The sequence below is a fragment of the Lynx canadensis genome, chromosome A3, assembly GCF_007474595.2.
Source record: "Lynx canadensis isolate LIC74 chromosome A3, mLynCan4.pri.v2, whole genome shotgun sequence".
Taxonomy (NCBI): domain Eukaryota; kingdom Metazoa; phylum Chordata; class Mammalia; order Carnivora; family Felidae; genus Lynx; species Lynx canadensis.
In genome coordinates this window covers 14,027,048-14,051,697 of record NC_044305.1, presented here as the reverse complement: position 1 = coordinate 14,051,697, position 24,650 = coordinate 14,027,048, and the positions used below count along the sequence as shown (strand labels likewise).

The window sequence follows — 24,650 nt, the reverse complement described above, 5'->3', positions numbered from 1 at the left end:
CACTCAAAGTACTTATTTGCTGGCTGGTGCAAACAAGGAGAGGTACTTTATTATACCTCCCTCCCCACAGACACACATCTCTGGGGAAGAGACTGAGGCTGGGAGGGGTTTTAGGTAATTGGCGGCATTTTGCATCTTTGCTGTTTTCCTGCCCCTTCCCTTAAACCAGGCTTTATCAAACTAATCATTTCTAGGTAATTTCACCTCTTTTGTTCTACGTACTTACTATCTGTGATATAAATCCACTCACTTTCTTTTACTAAAGGAACTTAAACTAAAAGGAACTTTAGATCAATCACTTGTCTTAGTCACAAGGTAATCATAGAAATACGGAGCAACAAAAATAAAAACAATGCTGCATAAAATCACATAAATTCCAGTTGCCTGAAAGCTATGAGCCTGCTTTTTTAAAACGAGACTAATTGGAGTTCAGCAGTATTTTTCATCTTTTTTTTGCTAAGACTCTCAAAAAGAAATGTGTCTTACATCAAAACCCAGTAGATTCCCTGGGTATCTGTATGTCTATACATACACTTGAAACAAGTTTTATTAAACAATACACGTAAGGCGCTCTGATATTTTCTATTCTATGATTCTACTTCATTTTTATTTTTTACGTTTATTTATTTTTGAGAGAGACAGCGCGTGCAGACAAGGCGCAGAGAGAGAGGGAGACACAGAATCGGAAGCAGGCTCCAGGCTCTGAGCTGTCAGCACAGAGCCCGACGTGGGGCTCGAACTCACGAACCGTGGGATCATGACCTGAGCTGAAGTTGGACGCTCCACCGACTGAGCCACCCAGGCGCCCCTCTAGTTCATTTTTAAAATGTTGGCTGTATCCCATTATATTGGTTTCAGCGGGAATATGTCATGTACACGACAAAAAAACTGCTGGGTTAGCGGGTTGATAAAGATATCCATCACCAACTGAGACTCTGTCCCCACATCACCCAAAAGACTGAAGAGTAATGTTCTCATCACGTGGTTCAACGTTCTGCAATGCCATTGCCCAGGTACCTGACATATACGCGGCCTGGCCGAAGAGGAAGCCCGTTCTAGATTTCTTTTAAATACCCAATTCTGCCTAGAACTTGTCTTCTGTCCACAGTAAGCTGTTGAGAACAGCCGACCGCAGATGATAATGACACTGAACAAGTGTGATCACAGACAGCACTCAAAAGGATCTCCATGCCTTTATTTAGGTCTAATCTCATATTCGCGGAGCCTTCCTTCAAATTCCCTTTGACGCAAATGGCCAGCACGTCAGTACTTGTCAGACTCTTCTACCCGACCATGGACCTCTTTCTTCCTCTCAGGCGCACTTCGTCTAACTTTTTTAGCACTGGCCTGGACTTTTTGGAGAAGGTGGAGTAGCTCTTCAGAAAGGCTTCAAACACAGCCTCGGTATTGGGGTGGGTACTGAGGAAGGCTTTCTCCAGCACATAGAGGTCGACTCCTTTATCTTCTGGAAGGGCAGAAATGAAACTCAGCCCAAAGTCTATGAGCACGATGTTCAGCTGTCCCACGGGGGGTTTCAGCAGCATGTTCGAGGTGGTAAGATCACCATGAATCAGGTCTTCGTCGTGCATTCGAGCCAAAACCTGCCCAACCGTCTTGGCTAAGCCGAGGAGACTTTGGGGAGTTTTTTCGGTCTCCATAGTGGATTGAATATAATCTCGAACAGTCACTGAACCTTCAATCTCTTCCATGTATAAGCAGTTGGAGGCATAGTCTACGAAAAAGACAACGGGGGCGGATATCCCTGCAATCAAGATACAAATCGTTATTGGATGAGATTCTCTCTTCATGTTAAGCTTAATTTTCAAAGATTGAGCCAGACTTTTACAGTGCATATCTGCTTATTTCAGGGGAAAAAAAAATTTAGGAATGCTGCAGAATAGTACAATTTAACTCATCTGGAAGTTTCCCCGGCTCATGCCCTGCAGGGTTGCGCCTTAAGCCACCCCACAGCTAAGTTTAGTAGTGCCAAAACTCCCTCCTCCTTTCTACCCTTTATGACTGGTTTGCATTTGTCATACTTACTCCCTAAAAACAAAACACAGACCTAGAAGGGTAAGCATCGCCCAGTCAGAGTCGTTCTACTTGACCAGGACACAAACAGGCCAAGCAGTGCGCTAGCTGAGAGATTCATCTTTGCAGCCGGAAAGGCGGGGTTGAAATCCTGGTTGCCTTCCTTTACTAGTTGTATGACCTAAAAGTCTCATCAATTCTCAGCCTCTGTTTCTGTTTCCATAATGTGGGAACAATACCTCCAGTAATGCAAAGAATTCATTGAATTCGAGTTTCAATGAATATTTATTGAATGACAATTGGGCCCACCACACTTTTCTAGATACTGGAGACCTATCAGTGGGGATACAGCAGGAAACAAAGCAGCCAATCCCTGCTTAGTGGACCTTACATCCTAAAGCAGATGAAAACTGAAAATAGGAACACACAAATAGCTTCATCACATCCAAGCAAGGGCAAGAGATCTGTCTGCTTGTTGGCGACTGAATTTCCTCCAGCTCACCCAGCACCTAACAATGTCCTGGGGTAAAGCAGGTGCCTAACGAATATTAATAAAGAAAGGATGTGTGAAACTGAAAAGCCAGATGTTTCTGAGTCAGAGGCTATGGGCTGGGAGCCTGGCTGGGTCACTCACTAGCTGTGCAACCTTGGGCAAGTTACTTCCCCCGCCTGAGCCTCAGTTTCTCATCTGAGGACAAGGGATATACCGTGGTGGACGATGGCGTTTTAATGAAAAAGTCAATATACAAGTTCACGGAGTCTAAAATCTACTGAGCGCTATGTACCAATCACGCACTCAAACATACTATGACTCCCCTTTACAGGGGAGGAAACTGAGGCTGAGCGTAAATAATTTGTTGTAAGGCTACATGGGAAGCGGTCGTGTCGATATTGGAACCCCGACAGCCTCCGCAGCGAGTTCGTACTTGTAATCACACCTGCTTCTTAAAAGTCACGAACGTAAAGATAATGATCGAACACGGAGACGGTGCACATGGGGAAACCGAGGCGCGGGGCAGTTAAACGGCGTGCTCAACGGCGAGCGACAGTTAGAGCCGGAAACTGAACCAGGAGCAACGGCTCCGGGACACGTGCTCGTCGCGGGTGCCAAGGCCAAAGGATGAAATGAACGAAGGCGGGGGGCGGGGGAGAAAGGCCGACACTTCCCAACTGAAGTTCACGCGGCGGGTGCAAAGAGAGAGACTGAGGCAAAACGAGGCGCGGCGCTCGGGAAAGGGCCTCGGCCGCGCGGCGCAGGCCTCCCCGGGCCGGGCCGCCTCACCTGCGCGGCGGCAGCGGAGCAGCGCCCGGGCCTCCTGCACCGTCCGCCGCCGGCCGAGCCGCGCTTCCAGCGCCGGGTGCCGGTAGCCCTTGGGGAAGCGGTGCTTCACCACGGCCGCGCGGCCCTGGAAGCGGCCGCGGAACACGCGCGCCTCGGCGCCCTGCTTCACCAGCTCCAGGCCGCTCAAGAAGCGGCTGCTCCGCTCCCGGGCGGCGGCCAGCGCCGCGGCCTCCGGCGCCGGATCCTCGCTCTTCCCAGCGGCCGCGGCGCAGGCGGCCGCCATGACTGCGCCTCGCCGCCGCCGCTCGGAGCCCGTCGGCTCTCTCCGGAGACTGCCGGTGACGTCACCCCCTCCGGCCCTCTTCGGCCACCATTGCGCCGGCGCTTCCGCCTCTGGACGTGGCCCCGCCTCCCACGTCCTCGGCTGTCTCCGTAAACCCTCGGCGGCGCTCGGGAGGCAGCGCTGCGACCTCCCGGGCTCTGGCCTGCAGCGCGCGGAGAGCCGCCCGAGGGGCCGAGGCGGCCCCGCCTCCCGGTCGGGAGTCGACGAACTGCCCCCCGTTCTGCGGCTCTTTTCCGGAAATAGGATACCTACCGATTGTGTCCCCTCTTGGCTCTTCGGAGCGTGCTGGTTTGGGTGATAAATTATATGGTCACCCTGGTGGAGTGGAGGGTGGCGGCGAGTGGGTAGCGGTAAGATAGTAAATAAGGTAGTGAAGGGGCATCTGGGTGGCTCAGTGGGTTAAGCATCGGACTTCGGCTCTGTCGTGACTTCGGGGCTCCGGAGTTGGAGCCCCAGAGTCTGTGCTGACAGCTCAGAGCCTGGAGCCTGCTTCAGATTCTGTGTCTCCCTCTCTCTCTGCCCCTCCACCGCTGGTGCTCTGTGTCTGTCATAAATAAATAAACATTAAAAAAAAAAAAAAAAAGACAGTTAAGAAGGCTTCTATGCAAAAAGAAGAAGGCTTCTGTGAACAGGTGACGTTTGAGCCCTGTGGATGGATGCCTGGAAGAAGAGCGTTCTGGGCAGAGGGGACAGCAAGTGCAAAGGCCCCGGGGGAGAAGTGTGCTTGGCATGTTTGAGCAAGAGCAGGTTATTGAACCTTCTCTATGCTTTAGTTTCTCATCTACAAAATAAGATTGTGAATCATATCTATCACAGAGGGCTTTGTGAGGATTAAATGAGTCACTAGAGGTAAAACCCATGGGACTATTTCCAGGCACATAATAAGCATTCCATAGATTAAAGCTGTTATTATTTAGGGAGGACTTCATACAATAGCTATCAAGTTGACTCCCGGCATCCATTATTCAGAGGGAAGGGGCCTCCCGATAGCATTGTGTCCCAGGGGCAACACCACACCCACCTTGAACTTTGGAAGACCCTCTGTTACTCCACGTCTTGGCTGCCCGTGCTCAAACACTGGAGCAAGGTGGTTTGTGTGGCTTCCAGCAAGAACCCTGACTTGTACCGCCACTGAATGCCTGTGTGTTTTGGTTATTGCGAGGGTCCAGGATAAGTCGCTATAACACAGTGACCTAAAAATAATGGCTTCATTATGAGAGAGCTTCCTTTCTTTCTTATGTAAAAGTATCGATCGGTCATCCTCAACCGGTTGCTACCTTCTCTGAGTCTATCCCAGCTGTCCAGCACTTCCAGCTGGCAAGAAGGAGGATGAGGGTGAGGACAGGCAGCTAAGAACTTGATCCAAAGTTCCACACGTCACTTCCACTCACATCCTATTGGCCAGAACGCAGTCGCAGAGCCCCCGAAGCTGAAAAGGAAGCTGGAAGACATATTCTCTAGCAGGGCAGCCGTGAACCCAACTAAAACTTGGGGAGATTATTACTAAAAGGAAGTAAGGGAGGAATTAGAACAGGGTGCAATTAGTAGACGGCCATAGGTTTGTGGGGTTTTTTAATGCTTATTCGCTTTTGAGAGACAGAGTATGAGTGGGGGAGGGGCAGACACACACACACACACACACACACACACACACACACAGAATCCGAAGCAGGCTCCAGGCTCTGAGCTGACAGCACAGAGCCCAACGCGGGACTTGAACTCAGGAACTGTGAAATCGTGACCTGAGCCTAAGTCTGACGCTTAACTGGCTGAGCCACCCAGGCGCCCCTAGACTGCCACAGTTTTGATATTTTAAGCTGAAAGTAGCAGATTGGTCAGCTAAATAGCTTACTCTGGGTAAACAATACTCTCATTTATCATCTGACGGAACAAAATTTTAGGAAGTAAGGGGTCCCAAGCGTCCTTCAGTCACTTTTTAATTTTAAGGACCCAAGGTCTTTCCATCTTTCTACCCTCGTGCCCTTCGCCAGCCTCAGCTTTGGTCCCTTCACTTGTCATCTTATTGTCATAAGCTGGCCACCAAAGCTCTACACGTGATATGAAGACACAAACACATCTGTCTAAAGAAGAGAGGTGCTATGTCCTCTACATCTTTATTTGGGAAAAAACACTTCGCTGGACATCCCTCCTCTCACACCAGGCTTCCTCTACAGGACATTGGCCACGACTGGCCCACGTGCCTTTGCTGTAACTGCAGACGATGTGGGAAAAGTAAGGATCTGGCATTTAAAAAAAATTTTTTTAACGTTTATTCATATTTGAGACAGAGCATGAGCCGGGGGGTGGGCAGAGAGAGAGAGAGACACAGAATCTGAAACAGGCTCCAGGCTCTGAGCTGTCAGCACAGAGCCCGATGTGGGCCTCGAACTCACGGACCTCGAGATCATGACCTGAGCCGAAGTCGGACGCTCAACCGACCGAGCCACCCAGGCGCCCCAGGATCTGGCATTTTGGGCCTGGACAGACAGAGACCTGCTCTAGAAGCAAGGAGGAAGGGAGCTAGGCACAAATATCATTTCTCCGAGGTTCAGATTCATCATCCTCAGAGCGAGGATAATTAGTTTTACTGTGGCAATTATTTATTAAGATTAAATAAGATATTGCTTGTGAGGGTGTGGATGGCAGACAACGCTGCATATGTTCCTTTTCCTTCTCCCATCATCGGGACCCTGTTTGAAATACTGAAGAAAGGCCCTTTCGTCCAAGGGTTGCTATGGCACCAGCCCTCAGCTCTGCAGTCCGTGCGCGCCGTTCACACACAGGGCGAGCCACCTTTTCAGACATCAGACCCTTTGTGTTGGCACAGTGTGGTTTCCAGCACCTTTCGTCAGCCCAGACTACTCAAAGCTCACCCGGAACAAATTCTATTTATAACGCCCGGTTTCCCAAGTTTGTGGCTTCATTATCATAATTGTTAGTGTCCACATAGACATCTCCATGGTTACCAAATCTGTCTGAACCCCTCCTTTGGAAAATCCACTGTACAAACATATTTGCAAGTCCCAAGCTTGCTATGGTCAGACTGGTTCTGGCTCCTATGGTAGGAAAACCTAGCTTAAAGCCTTTCATCGGCTCCCTATTGTGTTTAGGATTAAAGACCCACGAGGTCCTGCGTGGGACCCTATGTCCTTCTTCCAGGCTCGTCTCCCACCAAGTTCCCGTTTGCTCTCTGATCTTCAAACACATTTACTTGCTCTCAGTCTCTCATTCTTATCAGGTTCCCTCTTGCGACAGGGCCTTTGCACCTGCTGTTTCCTATGCCAGAATTGCTCTTCCCTCCCTTTGTTGCCTCAGCCCATCCAGACATCTTTCCATGCTCAGCTCAAATGTCACTTCCTCAGGGAGGCCCTCTCTGACTTTTCAGAGCAGAGAAAATCCAACTTTTATGAGTTCTGGTGCCCCTTTTTTTGTATCGTCACAGACTTTCTTTTTTTGTTTTTTGGTGTGACTATTTCATTAGTGGCAGGATTTAGTTCCTCACAGGCTATTGCCTGGAGGCTACCCTCACCTTTTGCCATTTGGACCTCTCCACTGGGCAGCTTACATCAGAGAGAGTGAGTGAGACATCAGGAGAGGACGAACAAGATGGAAATTGCCATCTTTTATAACCTAATCTCTAAGATGACATTCATCATTTTGCTGTCTAGGAAATGAATTAATAGGTCCTGCCCACCTTCAAGGGAAGCCGTGTGTGAAGATGCTTGCCCAAAGGACCAATTAGATAATTTCCTTTCTCATTTGGGGGAAACAAATGAAGAGGGATTCTCTATTCTCTAGGGGAGATAGAGGCCGGCAGCAAGCACGTACCCACCCTCATGACTTTAATGCAAGTCACAGAGATCAGCAGGGCTCCAGGTGTCGCTGTCCCAGTGACTCAGTCTCAGGAGTCAACGCAGGGCCACTTGGAGCCACCTACTGGTTGAAGCAGTCCCAAGCCCACTTAGATTTCAACGGATGGAACAAAGAATTTTGGAGCCATGTTTCAAACTGCCCCAGGCATTATTATTTTGAGAACTGTACAAGGGTCCTCTGGCTCAGAAGGAGTTGTCGATGCTTCTTTTTTTGCTGAGATGGCTGTGTGTGTGTCTGTGTGTGTCTGTGTGTGTGTGTGTGTGTGTGTGTGTGCACATGATCCCTGCTGGGTGAGAGTGTGGCTGTGGATGCCCGTGGATGAGTGTGTTTGTGTGAACACGCATTGAGAGTTTGGAGAAGCCCGTGGCCGTGTGAGTGCTGACCTTAGACGTGCATTTTTGCTCGAGAAGGAGCATTAGTGGGGTGTCCCCAGCCTGGCTCCTTTCCAGAGCTCCAAGCTCATATATGGAATTGCCTACCTATTTCCACATGGATGCCTAATGAGGACCTTAACTGCCGCACAGCCAGAACCGAGCTCTGTCCCAAGCTGCTCCTCTCCCAGTCGGTGAGTCCTTCTTGAGTCTATCTGCCATCTTCCTACTTTCCTCCACTCCCTCAGTCCACATCAGCCTCTCTCTCACCTCCCACCAGCCTCCGTCACTCGGGTCCTCCCGTTTCCGCCATTGCTCCCCGTAACCCACTGGACCTCCCCGATTCTTTCTGTGTCCGTTGGAATAAGATCCACATTCCCTACCCTGACCTCCCAAGGCCTTAACCGATCTGGCCTTGGCCAGCCCCTCCCTTGGGCCCTATCTCCCTCCACTCTCCGCTCTCCCCACCTCCCCCTGTGCTCCAGACACGATGGCCTCACTTCTGTTCTTTATACTCCACAAGCTCCCTCCATGGAGGCCTTCGCCTTTGCCCTTCCTTTTGCCTGGTACCTAAGGTCTCAGCTCAGATATCCCCCCTAAGGGCAGCTGTCCCAGGCCCCCAGCTGGAACAGCCACCTGGGCCTGTACATCCAGCAGCCTGGTTTCCTTCCCCGCCCAGCCCTAATCACTGTTGGTGCGTCTCTGGCTCCTGAAGTCATGTACTTCTCTTCCCCCACGAGAAAGCAAACTCCACAAGAACACGCGCGCACACACACACACACACACACACATACACGATCTGTCTTGTTTGGGCACCTGGGTGGCTCAGTCAGTTAAGCGTCTGACTTCGGCTCATATCATGATCTCATGGCTGAACCCGGCATCAGCCTCTCTCCCTCTCTCTCTCTCTCTCTGTCATTCCCCTACTTGCTTGCGTGCGCTCTCTCACTCTGTCAAAATAAACTTTTTTTTAAATTACCAAAAAAAAAAAAAAAAAAAAGAAAAAGTCTGTCTTGTTCTTCCAGCCCGTGGCTAAGGCTCACCACAGTGCCTGTGGGTACTTGGGAGGTGTCCCAACTGTCCCAACTGTCCAGTGAAGGGTCAGGGAATCCAGGGAACGTCTGAGTGGCTGAACCAGGTATGTGAGTGTCCCGGTCCCAGTAGACACATGAGTGAGTGAGTGTGTGTGTGTGTGTGTGTATACACGCTGGAGAGGCCAGACTAGTAATGTGGGCTGCAGGGAGCACAGGGGAGAGGAGCATGTGGGGGTCCCCCACAACAGGGATGACAGTGGGCGGGAGCCAGGAGGAGCACAGTGGGTGGGGACCCCAGCCAGGCCGGGATGGTCCCGCACAGGGGGCCAAGGCCGGCCCGGCCGACGTGGCGGTGGCGCTGTGGACAGGCGGGCGGGGAGGAGGAGGGCGGGAGGCGGGCCGGAAAGTTTGTCGGGCGACAGAGGCGGGGACTCCGGCGGGGGATGCGCCCCCGGCTCCGGCGCCCCCGCTCGCTCGCACGGGAGTCGAGCTCGCCATGGGTAAGTGGAGATCGGGCGCTGCCGCGGGGGAGCCCCGACGACCCCATCCGTGCGCGCCCCGCCCCTTTTGCACCGTCCCCACCCCCACCAACCACCCACTCGGGTGGGGACCGCGGGCCTGGCTGGCTGCGCGCTGGGAGGGGACGCGGGCGCTCTTCCTTCCAGGCTCCCTTCTGCCCAGAAAAAAGTGACCCGAGAGTGCTCTTTACTTGATACTGAGCTGCGGACCCGGGGCAGGCCCTCTCCTGACCGCTCCAAGCCTTACAACAACCCCCCGCCAGTGAGACCGCTCCTAGCCTGCAGATAAAGAAATCGAGGTTCCGAAAGGAGCAAATTCATTCATCAGTTTGCTGACCACTTCTGTTGCCAGGCCTCCGGACGCTGCCGTGAGCAACGCGGGCGAAACTTCTGCTTCCGAGACATTCGATGAGGGAGACGGGAGACTGGAATCCAGCACTGGGGCTGGGTGGGTCCGTGGGAGGGGAATAGAGAATTTCTTCGTTGCTACAGGGGACTAGGCTCTCCATGTCGCTCTCTGGATCCAGAGCCTCGTGTGGTCACTCCGTCATTCGTCCCTCTACTGTGGGACTCAGCGGGGAACAAAGTAGACGATAGTCCTCTCTTCCATGGAGCTGGCATTCCAGTTGAGAAGCTGGATGAGCAAGTAAATGAATAAAATAACCTCCAGGAGTGATAGGATGCGGGGGGAACACACAAAATAAGGTCATGTGATACCGGAGAGGGAGGCGGCTTCTTTAGGTAGGGAGAGAGCAGAGGCCTGCCAGAGGAGGCACTGGTGCTAAGATCTGGAAGAAGAGCTTCTAGGGGGAGGGATAGCAGGTGCAAAGGCCCTGAGGCACGAGTGAGCTGGTATGGTCAGGCCAGTGTAGCAGGAGCACAGTGGGCAAGGGGAAAAGGGTGGGAGGGAGGTCAGAGTTAGGCAAGGGGCTAGACTGTGTAGGCCTTTGTAGGCCATGGTGAGCGGTGTGAATTCTATTCCGAATGACAGGGGAAGCTGGAGAAGGCTTTTAAGCTGGGGTGGAACATGACCCTAATTGTGTTTTAAAAACTCAACTCTGGATCATTCTGTGGAGAATCGTAATAGCTAACAGTGGCTGTAAGCTAGACAGGCATCCAATGCAGATATGACTAATAGCCACATTTGTAGATAGGGAAGCTCAGAGAGGTTAAGGGAGCTGCCCAAGGTCACACAGCTGTGGAGTAAAAAAGCTGGGATGGAACCCCAGCACTCTGGCTCCAGTCTGCATTCCTAAGCACCGTACCACCCAGCCTCTCATGCAGAGTCATGGCACAACTGATCACCAGTTCCAGCTCTGACTCCAGAGTCCATGCTCTTAACCCTCAAGGCACACTGCCCCAGAGCCCGAGGGAATCCTGGGCCCAGAGAGGTCCTCCCAAGAACACTCAGCTTGACCCAGATCCCTTGCACCTTCCCCTCCTACCCCTTTGCTGCCTCCTAAGTTCATTCAACAGCTGTTGACTGAACATCACCTAAGGACAGAACTGGGGCTGAGTGGGAGTGAAGGAGAGAGGTACAATCGAACTGGCACCGGGCTGTGTCCTCCCCAGAGACCCCATGCTGCTTTCCCGGGCTCCCTTTCTCAGGGATTGGGTCCTGTGTATAGACCTGGGTTCCAGCTCCCGTTCTCCCACTTCTGGGTCCATCATCTCGTCAACCTCCCTGGCCCTCGGCTTCCTCATCTATGGAACGACCCACATACGAGACGCTTATCACAAGGCAGCCGTGAAAATGGTGAGCAAATGCACAAAAAGGGCTCGGCCCCCCACCTACCCACGGTGAACGGTCACTTAACGTGAGCTTTCCTTTTTCATCACACCCAGTGTTGGGACTCTGGAGTCAAAGACTGGCCAAGGTGAGCCTCTGCTCTGTCGCTTACAAAACTGCCCCCTTGGGCAAATGTCTTCACCTCTCTGTGCCTCGGTTGCTGCATCTGTCAAATGGGAATGACAGCAGGGCCCATGTCATAGGTTTGCTGTAGGGATTAAGTCGGCTGATACAGATAGAGCTTCCAGAAGTGGCGGTCTGGCCGGCGGTGGTGAGTGCTCCCTAAGTATGAGCTGTGTTGGGACATTTGGAGGCCAGCCTCCCAGGTAAGGGTATTTGCATATTTCAGTTTTGCTCCGCCTTCTCCCTGAAGCTTCAGGGAAAGCCAGGGCAGATCTCCGGTAGGGGAGGGCCCCAAAGCATTGTGACTTCTGGCTGAGACGCTGTTCCAGGGTCACCCAGGGGAGGCTCCCGGGGACTTGCAGCTGGTGATACAGCTACCCCAAACCCGACCTCTTGCCCCTTCCTCTACTCCCTGATTCTCTCCCTGGGAAGCCCTGTCCTCCACAGGGAGGGGCCTAGGGGATTAAGGGATTTCCTCCAGTGTGAGACAGCTTCACATACAACCTATATGTAGACGGATAGTTCATAGCAAGGGAGAGCAGTTCCCAAACCCAGGCTAGCTTGAACTTGGGGGGCCAGAACCTACTCTACTTGCTGTGGAGTGTGGCCGCTTCCAGGCCCTAGACGTCTCCAAATACCCAAGAGTCCAGATCCTTTCTCTCTGGATTCCCTAAGCCCCCCAGAGTTCCTTCATTCCATCATCTTGTTTATTTAACAAGTATTTGCTGAATGCCAGGAACTGTCCTCGGCATCAGGGAGACAGCTAAGGACAAACAAACAATTCCTGTTCTTTTTTGGGGGCCAATATTCTGGTCAGGAAGAACAATGAATATGTAAAATATATTGTTCTTCCAGAGGGTGAGAAGTACCATGGAGACAAATAAACAGGGAAGGGCGTTAGAAGTGCTGGATGCGAGGGGCGCCTGGGTGGCTCCGTCGGTTAAGCGTCCAACTTAGGCTCAGGTCATGATCTCGCGGTTCGTGGGTTCGAGCCCCGCGTCGGGCTCTGTGCTGACGGCTCGGAGCCTGGAGCCTGCTTTGGATTCTGTGTCTCCCTCTCTCTCTGCCCCTCCTCTGCTCACGCTCTGTCTCTCTCTGTCTCAAAAATAAATAAAAACATTTTTAAAAATTTAAAAAAAAGAAAAAAGGTAGTCACTGAAAATCCCATGGCCTCAGACATGGGAACCCTCCCACCACCCCCCCCCCGCCCCCACCAAGGGGGAAGATGGCACCCAACTGCTCCAAGCAGGTAAACTACAGTGAGCAAATACACTGGCCCAGGTTCAGCCAAGTGGTTTTCATCGCTGCCCAGGGCCTGGGAACCTGCTGGTTGGTCAGATCTGGGTCATGGCCACAGCCCTGGAGTGAGGCAGTGGGGGTGGAGGTGGGGGCGGCCATTTCTGCCCAAACCAGCAGATTGAGAGACAAAGGGCAAAGAAGACCAGAGCCCCAAGAGAGGACGGGGTTGGGGCCGGGGTGGGGGGGGGGTTGCCAAATACCCGACACGTGCAACTCAAGACCCCTCTGGGAGGTGACCGTGAGCTGGGACCCACAAGGATACGTGGACCTGTGGGGAGCACAGGCAATGCAGGAGGGGTAGTTGGGCGTGAAAATGGATGGTGCGTGCTGGGAACCAGTTGTGCAGGGCTTGCGGGAGGCAGGTGGGGAGGTGCGGACAGAGCCGGGGTGGGAAAGTGACCGACGCGTTCGGCTGGGGCTTTCAGCTCAGGTAGGGCCTGGAATGACATGCTAAGGACCTGATCGAGCAGGCGATGGGAGCCATGGAAAGCTTTAGGAAGGGAATGTGCTTCCCTCGTCGTTCTAATGGCCTTGACTCCTTGGGGCCTCTCCTTCGTGGTTTCTTGGGGCACCGTCGTTCCACTATGCTTTGTGACTTGGGTTTCCCTGAGGGCTAATGTATCAGTATTTCCCCTCCCTCTCTGAACCTACACCCCTGTTCTCCTCACACCCCGCCTCTCCTTGATTGTCCTTCTTGCTTGAGGTCAGTTCAGCAGAGCTCTTAAGTATATGGGTTTGGGAGTCACTTGGATCAGTGTCGGAGGCCTGATGCTGTTGCTTCCCGCCTGTGAGAAGAGTCTGAGCCTTACCTCCCCATCTGTAAAGTGGGGACAATTGCACCTGCACCACCTCGGGGCGGTTGTGAAGATGAGTTAACAGAAGGCACTAAAGTCTTTCCGTGGGGGAGATGTTCTATCAATGACACCCGGTAGCATTACTATTCTGTCTCACTATTATCGTTGCTGTTCTGCTGTTCCCACCGTGACCCGAATCTGCCCTGATGCATTTTCCAGCGGAACCTGTCGATAGTCACCTTTGCCTCCGAGTCCCTTGGCTGGGTTCCCTTTCAACTCAAGAGGAGCTGAGGAAACGGCAAACAAATTCTGTTTTCACCTGATTGCTTCACACGGCCGGAAAGAACCTTCCCTCTTGCCGGTGAACTCCAGGAACCGAGGGAGATGGGGGCAAAGGGAGGCAAAGGCAGGGCAGGACCTGGGTCGCACAATCTTCCTAGGGGGTTTGTTCACGGGTCGTGCGCAGGAAACGCGGGGCCAGCCAGGGAAAGGTAGGGGGTTACCTCCCAGGGGGCAGGGCTGGGAGGGAGAAGGGGGAAGAGAAATGGGGGGTGAGCCTTCCACCTATGAAACTCCTTCCCCTGCACAAAAATTGCCTGACAGAGATGGGGAGAGGTAGAGGCAAGAGAGAAGAGAGCAAAATCACCATTTGCCAAGGTTTTGTAATGGAGTGGTGAAGGGTGTGGATTGTGGAGCCAGACGGCCTGCCTGGCTTTGAATCCAGGCTCAGCTACTTTTGACCTGAGATAAGTCACCTCACCTCTGGTGGTCAGTTTATTCATTCATAAATAATATAAATGCCACCACATGAAGTTACATTAAGTCAAATGTGTTATTGCACTGAAAGTGCTCAAAGCAGTGCCTGGTCCAGAGAAAACAGTGAATCTGGCTGTAGTATCATCAATGTTCTTGTCAGGACCAGCATGGGCGTGGGTGAGATAGATACTGCTGGAATAGTCTAGATGCATCTAGAAATATCTAAGTGTAAGCATGTGAATGAAGAATTAAGGGTAACTGGGGCGCCTGAGTGGCTCAGTCGGTTGAGCGTCCGACTTCAGCTCGGGTCACGATCTCGCGGTCCGTGAGTTCGAGCCCCGCGTCGGGCTCTGTGCTGACGGCTCAGAGCCTGGAGCCTGTTTCGGATTCTGTGTCTCCCTCTCTCTCTGCCCCTCCCCTGCTTGCACTCTGTCTCTTTCTCTCCCTCTCAAAAATAAATACACATCAAAAATTTTTTTTTTAAAAAAGAAGAATTAAGAGTAACCTGTAACTGCAGTGCCGATATGGTAGCTGCTAGCCAGAAATTTTTACGTGTAAATTAATTAAAATTACATAAAATAAAAAATGAGGTTCCTTAATCACATTGACCACATTTTAAGGGCTCGGGAGTCACATGTGCTGGTGACCTCCGTAGATCACCTCTCTCTGCCCAGCTCAAGCCTTCAAAGACTTGCCTCCTTCCACTAAGAATGAAATTCATTACCGTCTTCACGACTTAAAAAGTTCCACGTGATCAGGCCCCTGCCTACTTCTCCTGTCTCTTTATCTCCTGTCACCGGAGCCACCCTGACCTCTGCTGAGAGCACAGCGATTAAGAGCCTGCCCTCTCTGGCGACATCGGCCACCACTTGCTGTGTGACCGTGAGAAAGGTTTCTTACCCTCACTGAGCCTTAAAGGATGATGCTAATAATAATATGTTCTAGGATTGTGGTAAGAATTCAAGGAGTAAGTACACATAAAGTTCTTAAGACACGCTTAGTAAGTGCCATGTAAGCACTAGCTATTAATATTCCTGGTTATTGTTCAAACATACCAAAAACCGTCTTGCCTCAGTGCCTTTGTGTTTGCGGTTCCCTCTCTAGAATGTTCTTCTCCCAGATTGTACATGGCTTTCACCCTCACTCAATTCAGATCTCTGCTCAAAGCTTCCCTCTTCAGAGAAGCCTTAACCGACTGCCCTATTTAAAACTGAATTCCTCCATCAGTTTCAACCCACATTCCCTGCTTTTTCTGTGACTCCTATCACCACCTGAAGATATATATATATATATATATATATATATATATATATATAAATGTCTGCCATATATATATATATATATATATATATATATATATAACGACAACGCCATTGTACTGCCAGCCCCAAGAACACAGTCTGGCATGTTGTACATGCCAGATAAATAAAATTTTGAATGATCGGATGGGTGCATGCATGGATGGATGGGTAAGTGTGTGAACGGGTACAGAAGGGATGGAATACAAAGACGGGGGAATACAAAAATGGTTGTGTCTGTGGACAGGTGCATCAGTAAATAAGTGGATGGTGAATTAAGGGCCAGAGGAAGGGAATGGACGGATGAATATGTGGTAGAGGGAGGAGACGGACGGATGGAGGAGTGGATGGTGAAGGGATGGATGGATAGATTGATTAATAACTCGACGGGCGAAGATAGATGGAGTGGACGGAGGGATGAACGGATTGGTGGGTGGACGGATGGAACAGTAAACGGACAGATAGGAGAATGACGGTAGATGGGTGGAGGGGTGGGCGGGTGAAGGGGGGAGGGGATGGGTGGGCGAGGGATGGATGGATGAATGAATGAACGGGTGGGCGGGTGGATGGACGGGTAACTGATGGGGTAGCTGGATGGACCGATGGAGGGGTTGACAGATGGAGGGAAAGCTGGACGGACGGATGCTCTGGCGAGGAGCCGTCCTGAACTCCGCTCCTGTCGCTTCTGTTTTCCAGGCCGTCCCCAACTGCTCCTGCCCCTGTGTGCCTCTGTGTCTTTGCTGGGTGGCCTGACCTTCGGCTACGAGCTGGCAGTCATATCGGGTGCCCTGTTGCCATTGCAGCTGGACTTCGGGCTGTCCTGCTCGGAGCAGGAGCTCCTGGTGGGCAGCCTGCTCCTGGGGGCTCTCCTCGCCTCCCTGGTGGGCGGTGTCCTCATCGACCAGTATGGCAGGAAACGAGCCATCCTTGGGAGCAACTTGGTGCTCTTGGCGGGCAGCCTGAGCCTAGGCCTGGCCGGCTCCCTGGCCTGGCTGGTCCTGGGGCGCTTGGCCGCTGGATTTGCCATCTCTCTCTCCTCCATGGCCTGCTGTATTTATGTGTCAGAGCTGGTGGGGCCGCGGCAGCGGGGCGTGCTGGTGTCCCTCTACGAGGCAGGCGTCACCGCGGGCATCCTGCTCTCCTATGCACTCAACTACGCCCTGGCTGGTGCCCCCTGGGGATGGAGGCATATGTTCAGCTGGGCCGCTGCACCTGCCCTCCTACAGTCGCTCAGCCTCCTTTATCTCCCTGCTGGCACCGCCGAGACCGCAGCGCCCAAGGACCTCGTTCCTCTCCAGGGAGGTGGGACCTCCAAGCCGGGCCCGGCGAGGCCAAGATCCTCCCTCCTGGACCTCTTCAGGGCGCGGGAGAACATGCGAGGCCGGACCGCCGTGGGCTTGGGGCTGGTGATTTTCCAGCAGCTGACGGGGCAGCCCAATGTGCTGTCCTACGCCTCCACCATCTTCCAGGCGGTGGGCTTCCGGGGAGGCTCCTCCGCGGTGCTGGCCTCTGTGGGACTCGGGGCCGTGAAGGTGCTGGCGACCCTGACTGCCATGGGGCTGGTGGACCGAGCGGGCCGCAGGGCCCTGTTACTGGCCGGCTGTGCCCTCATGGCCCTGTCGGTCAGCGGCATAGGCCTTGTCAGCTTTGCCGTGCCCATGGCCTCCGGCCCAAGCTGCCTGGCCGTGCCCAATGCCACCAGGCTGTCAGGCCTCCCTGGGGACTCCGGCCTGCCGAGGGCCATGGCTCCCCCTCCACCGCCGACAACCAGTGAGAACCAAGGGAGGCCGGCCTCGTCGACCTCTGAGACGATCCAGCCTCCTCCCGGAGCTGGGGACCCCACGGCCCCGGCCCTGCCGGCCTTAAGCCCCGCCTCCCCGGCACCCCCTCCTGCCCCAGAGCGCGTCCTGCTGCACTGGGCCGCGCTGGTCTGTTTGATGGTCTTTGTGAGCGCCTTCTCCTTTGGATTTGGACCAGGTAGGTGAGGGTTCTCTCCCAGGTGACTCTGCGGCCTTCTACCCCACCCAGCGGGAAAGGTTGGGGACCGCGTCAGTCAGGGTCTCAGGAGGACACCAGAGGTGGCTTGAGCGTGAGGCCAGTGAAGCTTCCACTGGCCGTGCCCCTTGGTGGGCACTCCTTCGGAGGGCGGGGCCTAATTTCCTGTTCCTGGTTGGTTTTTTTTTTTTCTTTTTTCCTTACAAAGGCCCCCAAATTAGTGAAGCTTCAAGCCTCAGAAGACCTGAATGTTGCCCCTGGATAGCTCACTCGGGGTTTACTCAGAAGGAGTTCTTACCGCAGTAGGAGGGAGGCAGCGGGCGGAGTGGGTGTGGGGGGGGGGGGCTGACACTCTGTGGTTGCGGGCTGCCCGCTGGACCGGGGGGTGCCAGGCCCCGGTCCCCGCCGCAACCCACCAGTCTGCCCTGCTCTCCTGTCCTAGTGACCTGGCTCGTCCTCAGCGAGATCTACCCCGCGGAGATCCGGGGCAGAGCCTTCGCCTTCTGTAACAGCTTCAACTGGGCCAGCAACCTCCTCGTCAGCCTCTCCTTCCTCGACCTCATCGGTGAGTCCTGTGACCTCATTCCGAGGTCCCGTCCCCTCTAGATCCGGGAAGCCAGGGCTTCTGTACCTGTGGGGGTGCAAGTGCCATAAAACCCAGTGCAAACCAGTTTATGAACCAAAGGGAGGATTTTTGTCTTAAGTCGCGGAGAGCGGGAGGCTGACCCACGGGCTGCCACAAAGCTGTCACCAGCTTCCACTCTCTTTCCGCTCTGCCGGCCGCGCGGTGGGCTTCTTTCCCAGGCAGCCCGGCCTCGTGGTGGCCGAGACGGCCACCTGCGGATGTCGTGGCTGGGCACCCCCGCGGAAGGAGAGCGTTTCTTTCCCGGTGTTCTGACCCAAGTCCTGGGATGCCCATCCCTGCCTGGAGGGCTGTAAGATTCTGATGCCCGTCCTGGGGTGTATACCACCCCCTGGAGTCAGGGTGGGTGGGGGACCGCTTCACCCAACCGCCTGGACAGAGGTTGGAGGGGCGGCTCCGCAAAGGAGGGCTAGCGCGAAGGGGGGAGGAGGCAAGGCAACCACGACGAGAGAAGACACGACCTTTGAAGCTTCTACTCCATTCCAGGCCCCGTCCGTGAGTAGCCCGGCCTGAATGGCAGTTGGGAGTTGGGGCTGAAGGAGGGAAGAGCTGAAACGTCCAGTCTTGCATCTGGAAGCCATCTGACTGGTGTGGGAGGGGAGGGAACGAGCCCCCGGTGGGGGGAACGGGGGGGTCTGGAGACCTGAGTGTGGGGCTCTGGTACCCGCCCCCCAACAAGCCCATTTTCTTCACCGTAACCCAAAGGCCCTTACCATTAAAGCAGGGGAGTTTTTGAAAAGTCCCTACTTCTCTAAATCAGACTTGGTGCAGAATGTATAAGTCTCCAGGCTTGATTGGGTGCCAGTCTACACCCACACTAGTGAGAATGTGTCTGAGACCAGGGTGTATAAGAGTTGTGAGCTTTTTTATTCTAAACCGGCTCAAACAGGCTCATGCCCACCTGTCAGCTTCTTCTATCTTCTATCTAGTTGGGATGACAACTATCTCTTCCTACCTGGCATTCGAACCCAGTCTGAGCCATGGTAGGGTTGGGCGGGGGGGGGGGGGGGGGGAGGGGGAGTGTTCTGGGCCGAGAACACCCAGAAAGGACCTCCGAGTTGCTGAGATGCTCCTGGCCCAAGACCACTGGTCACCAGGGCCAAAGTGGGAAGGACTCCTTCACTGTGAGCCCCAAGGCACAGTTCTTAGGGCTCAGTTATTTTCCCATTTTCTGCAGCCAAGCATTTCCTCCTCAAAGGCACAGCCACCCCTGGGGCCTGTGGGAAAGGCTGATGGAAGGATCTGCCCACAGTGTCAGTCTCCCACCCCCAGTCTTAGGGAAGCCAGGCTGCTTCCTATTGCCTCAGCCTTCGAGCATCCCCTTTATGTGGAATAATTGAGAGAGAAAGGGGGAGAAGGAGAGGGAAAGGAAGGAAGGAAGGAAGGAAGAAGGAAGAAGGAAAGGAGGAAGGAAGAGAGGGAGGACGAGAGGACGGGAGGAGAGGGGAGGCAAGGGAGGGAAGGAGAGGGAAGGGGAGGGAAGGAGAGGGGAGGAAGGATGGACGGAAGGAAGGGAGGGAGGGAGGATGGGGAGGTGGGGGAGGGGAGGGAGGGAGTGATGAGAATTGTATCATACCCTGACCACCCCCATTTCACATATGGGCCAACGCGTCCTTCCCAAGGCCAGCAGGTAGGGAGACAACTGGCCCCGAGCCCTCCTGACTCCCAGGCCAGTTCTCTCCTTGCTGGCTTGGGGATTAAATGGAGGCCAAGCTGGTCAGGGAGGTTGCTCAGAGGTCATGGCCTCTGAGGTGAGAATGGTAATGGCTCTGGAACATAATTTGTGTTTCTGCCTCAACAAAGCCCTTCCCGCATTGTCTCCTTTCCCCGGCTTGGGCTGGGCCCCTGCCCACACTCCCGCCCTCCTGTTCCCAGGCACTATCGGCTTGTCCTGGACCTTCCTGCTCTACGGGCTGACCGCTGTCCTCGGCCTGGGCTTCATCTATGTATTTGTCCCCGAAACCAAAGGCCAGTCACTGGCAGAGATAGACCAGCTGTTCCAGAGGAGACGGTGAGAGGGGACGGGGCTGGGCCTTGGGAAAGAGTCACATCAGATCCTGAGCAAATCAGTTCAGGATTTAGTCCTCACACTTTCTGCGTGCAAGAGAGCGTTTTTCTCCTCTTCCTGACCCTCTTAGTGCCTGGATGCGGTCAGTTTTGTCTTGGCCTCATACAGGAGCTGTTTCCCTTGAGTCGCTGATCTCTACCTACAGCAGAATTTCATGTGACGTTAAGGCCCGGCTCATGGGAATTTTAAAACCATGCCGTTATGGGATCACATGAGCTTAGAATAGTAAAATGCTAATGTCGCAGCATCTTAGAATCAGAGAAGCGTAGAGGAAAATTTTATAACGGTGGCCTTTTAAAGTCACACACAGAGAATTGTGGGCTTAATCTACTCAGTTCAGTGGGTGTTTATTAAGCCCCTACTCTGTCCCAGGCAGTGTCTGGGCCTTCGGAAACAGTGAGCCCCTGAGAGTAGGGACTTAAATAAACAAGCAGAAAGGAGGCTGAGAGTAGGGACAGAAAATAAACAAGCCCATCAAGGCATCAGCAAGAGCATTTTGGGGAGTGATATGTAGCTGGAAGAAAAGGAAACAGTGAAATCTGTTGAGAAGGCCTGATTCACAGAGAGGGGGACAGAGGGGCAAGGCGTTGTGGCCAAATTAGAGTAGGTGGTCAGAGAGGGGAGGCCTCCTTGAGGAGGTGCGATTTAAGTTCGGGAGAAGGAGACAGCCATGTAAAGATGAGGGGGAGGAGCATTCCAGGCAAAGACAACAGCAAGTGCAAAGGCCCTGAGGTTGGGAGCGTATCTGGCATATGCAAGGAACAACGAGGAAACCAGGGTGGCTGGAGCAGAGGGAGGGAGGGTGGCAGGAGGGGTAGAAGATCAGACCATCCGAGTCGGTAGGAGCTTGATCATGGCAGGTCTTTAGATCATAGCGAGGAGTGGAGAGTCTCAGCCTCGTGGGGCCTTAGGCCATTCAAATAAGCGAAGAGAGGAATAGGGGCATCAGAAGGGACCTGTAATCCTACATGCCTTTGGCAAATGTCCCTGGTTACTTCTTGTAGTAAAAGGAGTCCCCAGCACCTGACTGCCCATTCTATTCCTGGGAGGCCCTAAACGATTTTTTAAAAATAAGTCATTCTAATAGTGAGTTAGAACTCGCCTCCCGCAGCTGCCTGGCCTGCCAAGTCCCACCCAACCTGGTCCCCGAAGGGACACAGAACTAGTCCAGTGTAACGGCCTCCAACCTGCTCCTCCCCACCCCTGACTGTTCTCTGCAAGGGGAACACCCCCTGTTTTCTGGATGACCCCTCAGCAGCCCAACCCTGTCAGTTAGGAAACGGATCTCGGAACACGGCTGGGGAGGCAGCTGTGCTCCGAGAGGTCATCCGGGGTCCCAGGCTCCTTCTCTCTGCTCGTTCCACCTTCTCTTCCGTATTACCTTTCCCACACAGCCCGGGACGGTGAGCCGCCACGGTCCCGGCAGAGGGGAGGGCCAGAGGGGGACGCAGTTGGAAAGATGCACCTGTCGCTTCCACCCACATCCTTCGTACAGAACCTGGCGACACCCACCTGCAGGGGAGGCTGAGAAACAGGGGCTTTAGGGGCGCCTGGGGGGGCTCAGTCGGTTGAGTGTCCAACTTCGGCTCAGGTCACGATCTCGTGGTTGGTGAGTTCCAGCCCCACATCTGTCAGCGCAAAGCCCACTTCGGATCCTCTGTCTCCCTCTCTGCCTCTCCCCGCTCACGCTCTCTTTCTCTCTCAAAAATAAATAAACATTAAAAAAAAAAAGATCACACACACACACACACACACGAAACGGGCTTTAATCTGATAGCAGGAGCCACTGGAATCTCTTCCATACGGGCTTTCCTGGGAGAAGATTCCAGCCGCCTCCTCTGGGATGAGGAGCTAAGGAGGCAGACGGGCAGGTGGAAGCCGGCTTTGGGCTAAAGCAGGACGTAATTGCAGCTGAGGGAGGGGAGTGCAGGCTGATAACTTGGGGTCACACGGCGGAGGCCGGGCCACCAGCCTGTGGGGAAAGGAAGCTGGGTCTGCCATGACCTCAGGAGGAGACAGGTCAAAGTGAGGGGCTTTGACAGGGTCTGGCAGTCCTCACTTTGGTTAGTCCCTAGAGTTCAGATATCAAGCCCTGACATCAGAGACAGACGGAGACACTCGCTGTCCCCCCCCCGCCCCCGCCACCTCCGCCCTGCGACTCTCCTTGACAGGTTCGCCCTGAGCTTTGGCCCCCGGCAGAGCTCTGCTGGCATCCCATACACCCGCATCGAGGTCGCTGCCGCCTCCTGAGGAATCCGTCTGCCTGGGAAGGTGCTGGAACCATGGCTTTAGCAGACAGTCTCCAGCTTCCTGGCCCCTGGAGCACGGTTCTAGGTGGTCCTGTAAGAGTCACCCATGCTTTAGAAGAGGTCTGTTTGGCCCCGGGTGAAAGAGGAGAAAATTTGAGAACCTAGAAGTCTTCGTTTTGAATCTCAGGCTCTGAGGGCCCCTGACGATGTGCCTTCTTGCCTCGGTTTCCCCATTGTCTCTGCACGTCCCTGCAGGACCTATATTGACAACATCTCATGGAGTCTCCTTTGCTCCTTGGGCTTTCTCAGAGAACCTCTAAGGAACCGGTCCTGGAAGGAAGTCTCTTTTGGCATCACCCCCAAATCCAGATGAGGATACACTATACTCTCAGCTCTCTTTTTCCATCCGGCTGGGACTTTTCGGTGAGAGGGGAGCCAGCTCAGGTCACGATCTGTGTGACCCCACAGTCACCAGCAGCTCAGACTGGGTGAGAGGCTGCTTGAGTTCTAGTCCCGCTTCCCTGGTGTCATCGCGACATGACCGTGGGCCTCAGTTTCCCCGATATGTACCATGGGGGACCGGGACCAAGGAGTTCTTTAAGATCACATCCGATGCCAATGAGCTGGAATTCTAAATGCTGCTAATTCAACACAGGTTCAGCGTGAGCCCTGCTCTCAAGCTGCCGGCCATCTCTTTAGGGGATGTGAGTTTTAATTAGGGGAATGGTAAATAGAATTCCAGAATCGTATGCACTAGAATCCAAGAGCTGACATGGTGTGTGAAGCAAGCCCTGGGAGCTGTTTCCAGGATGGTGCAGGACAGCCCTGCGGAAAGGAGATGGGTTTGCAGGCTGACAAGCCTGGATGCTGGTGTTGCCTCTGTCGCCTTGGGTAACGACTCCCTCTAGCCTCAGTTTCCACATCTACAGAATGGGGATGATTGGGCCCCCGGGGGTGTATTTAACCCCTGTCTGACTGCAGGAGGGTCTTCAGCTGGTCCCATCCAGCTAGTCAGGGCCTGGGGGGGGGGGTTTCTGGTCACCCTCAGTTACCGAGGCCCCCACCTTTGAGACACTGTTAAGGGTCAGCCCCTGAGGGGTGAGTCAGAGATTAAGCAAGGAACTCAGGCCAGAGGTCACCAGAGGAAGGGCCTGGCAAGAGTGAGTTCCGGGGCGCCTGGGTGACTCAGTCGGTTAGGCGTCCGGCTTCAGCTCAGGTCGTGATCTCATGGTTCGTGAGTTCAAGCCCCGCATCGGGCTCTCTGCTGTCAGCACAGAGCCCGCTTCGGATCCTCTGTCCCCCTCTCTCTCTGCCCCTTCTCTGCTCACATGCATGCTCTCTCTCTCAAAAATAAGAACTTAAAAAATTAAAAAACAAAAAAGATGAGTTCCTGGATGCTGAGGCAAATGAAAAGCTAACGCAGACCCAGGGCGCTGACGTGGGACGACCTTGGTCATCTGTGCCTGCTCCGTGGCCTCTGGACTCTGGACTCTCGGCTTCTCTCCTCTTGTTCTAGATGCTTCTCTTGCACCCAGTGGTGTGCGGGAGGCCCCTCAGCCTAGCTCGTGAGAGCCCGTCATTAAGTTTTCAGGACTCTTGCCAGCTGGTTGTTGAACAAAGCCATTTAGAGAAATTAAATTATTTAAGCTCACACTTCAATAAATTCTATTAACAACAAAAGTAATACGTGCTAAAAACCCATCACTTCCTTATCTCGCTACCTCTCGCTCTGCCCTGGAGGTTCCTTGCGTATCTTACGAGAGACACGGGGACATCCCACCCCCCTCCCGATGCTGCCTGCAGGACGTCACGTGGTCACGCAAAACCGCCCACGTGGGGGGTGTCTTGGCACCGGGGGGTTGGGGGAGCGCTGCCCGTGGGGGCTTGACTTACCGCTTCCTTGGCGTCCCAGGCTTAAGGGCGTGATGGATACAATGTTAGCAATGCACGTTGCGAGCGCGTCTGTCGCGTCTGTGGCTGACACGTGAGTGGCACGACAAATTCAGGGAATATTCTTCCCGTATTCGAAGGCTGTTACCCCATACAACAAACACAATCTGACCCGCATTTTCATTGCTTTGCCCTCGTAAACAAAAATTTCAGCCCGCGTTTCATGTCCAAACTACACTCGTTCGTTCTTCAGGGCTGGGGGGAGGGGGGCTCCTCTGTCGCCGGGCGTTTATT

The 24,650-nt window shown here is 53.8% G+C and overlaps 2 protein-coding genes across 2 annotated transcripts; one reads left to right on the top strand and one right to left on the bottom strand.

The window, feature by feature from the left end:
* Positions 1-1,161: 1,161 nt before the first annotated feature.
* TP53RK (TP53 regulating kinase) lies at positions 1,162-3,649 on the bottom strand. The gene is made up of 2 exons (XM_030309460.1): positions 3,314-3,649; positions 1,162-1,762 (listed from the first exon to the last, which is right to left on the bottom strand). Exons 1-2 carry the CDS (start codon positions 3,594-3,596, stop codon positions 1,284-1,286), a joined length of 762 nt encoding a protein of 253 aa, XP_030165320.1. The 5' UTR covers positions 3,597-3,649; the 3' UTR covers positions 1,162-1,283.
* A 12,464-nt stretch (positions 3,650-16,113) lies between these two features.
* On the top strand, positions 16,114-23,668 carry SLC2A10 (solute carrier family 2 member 10). Its single transcript, XM_032592734.1, has 4 exons — positions 16,114-17,488; positions 17,949-18,071; positions 20,025-20,160; positions 22,389-23,668. The coding sequence occupies exons 1-4, from the start codon at positions 16,114-16,116 to the stop codon at positions 22,465-22,467; spliced, it is 1,713 nt and encodes a 570-aa protein (XP_032448625.1). The 3' UTR covers positions 22,468-23,668.
* Positions 23,669-24,650: the final 982 nt, after the last annotated feature.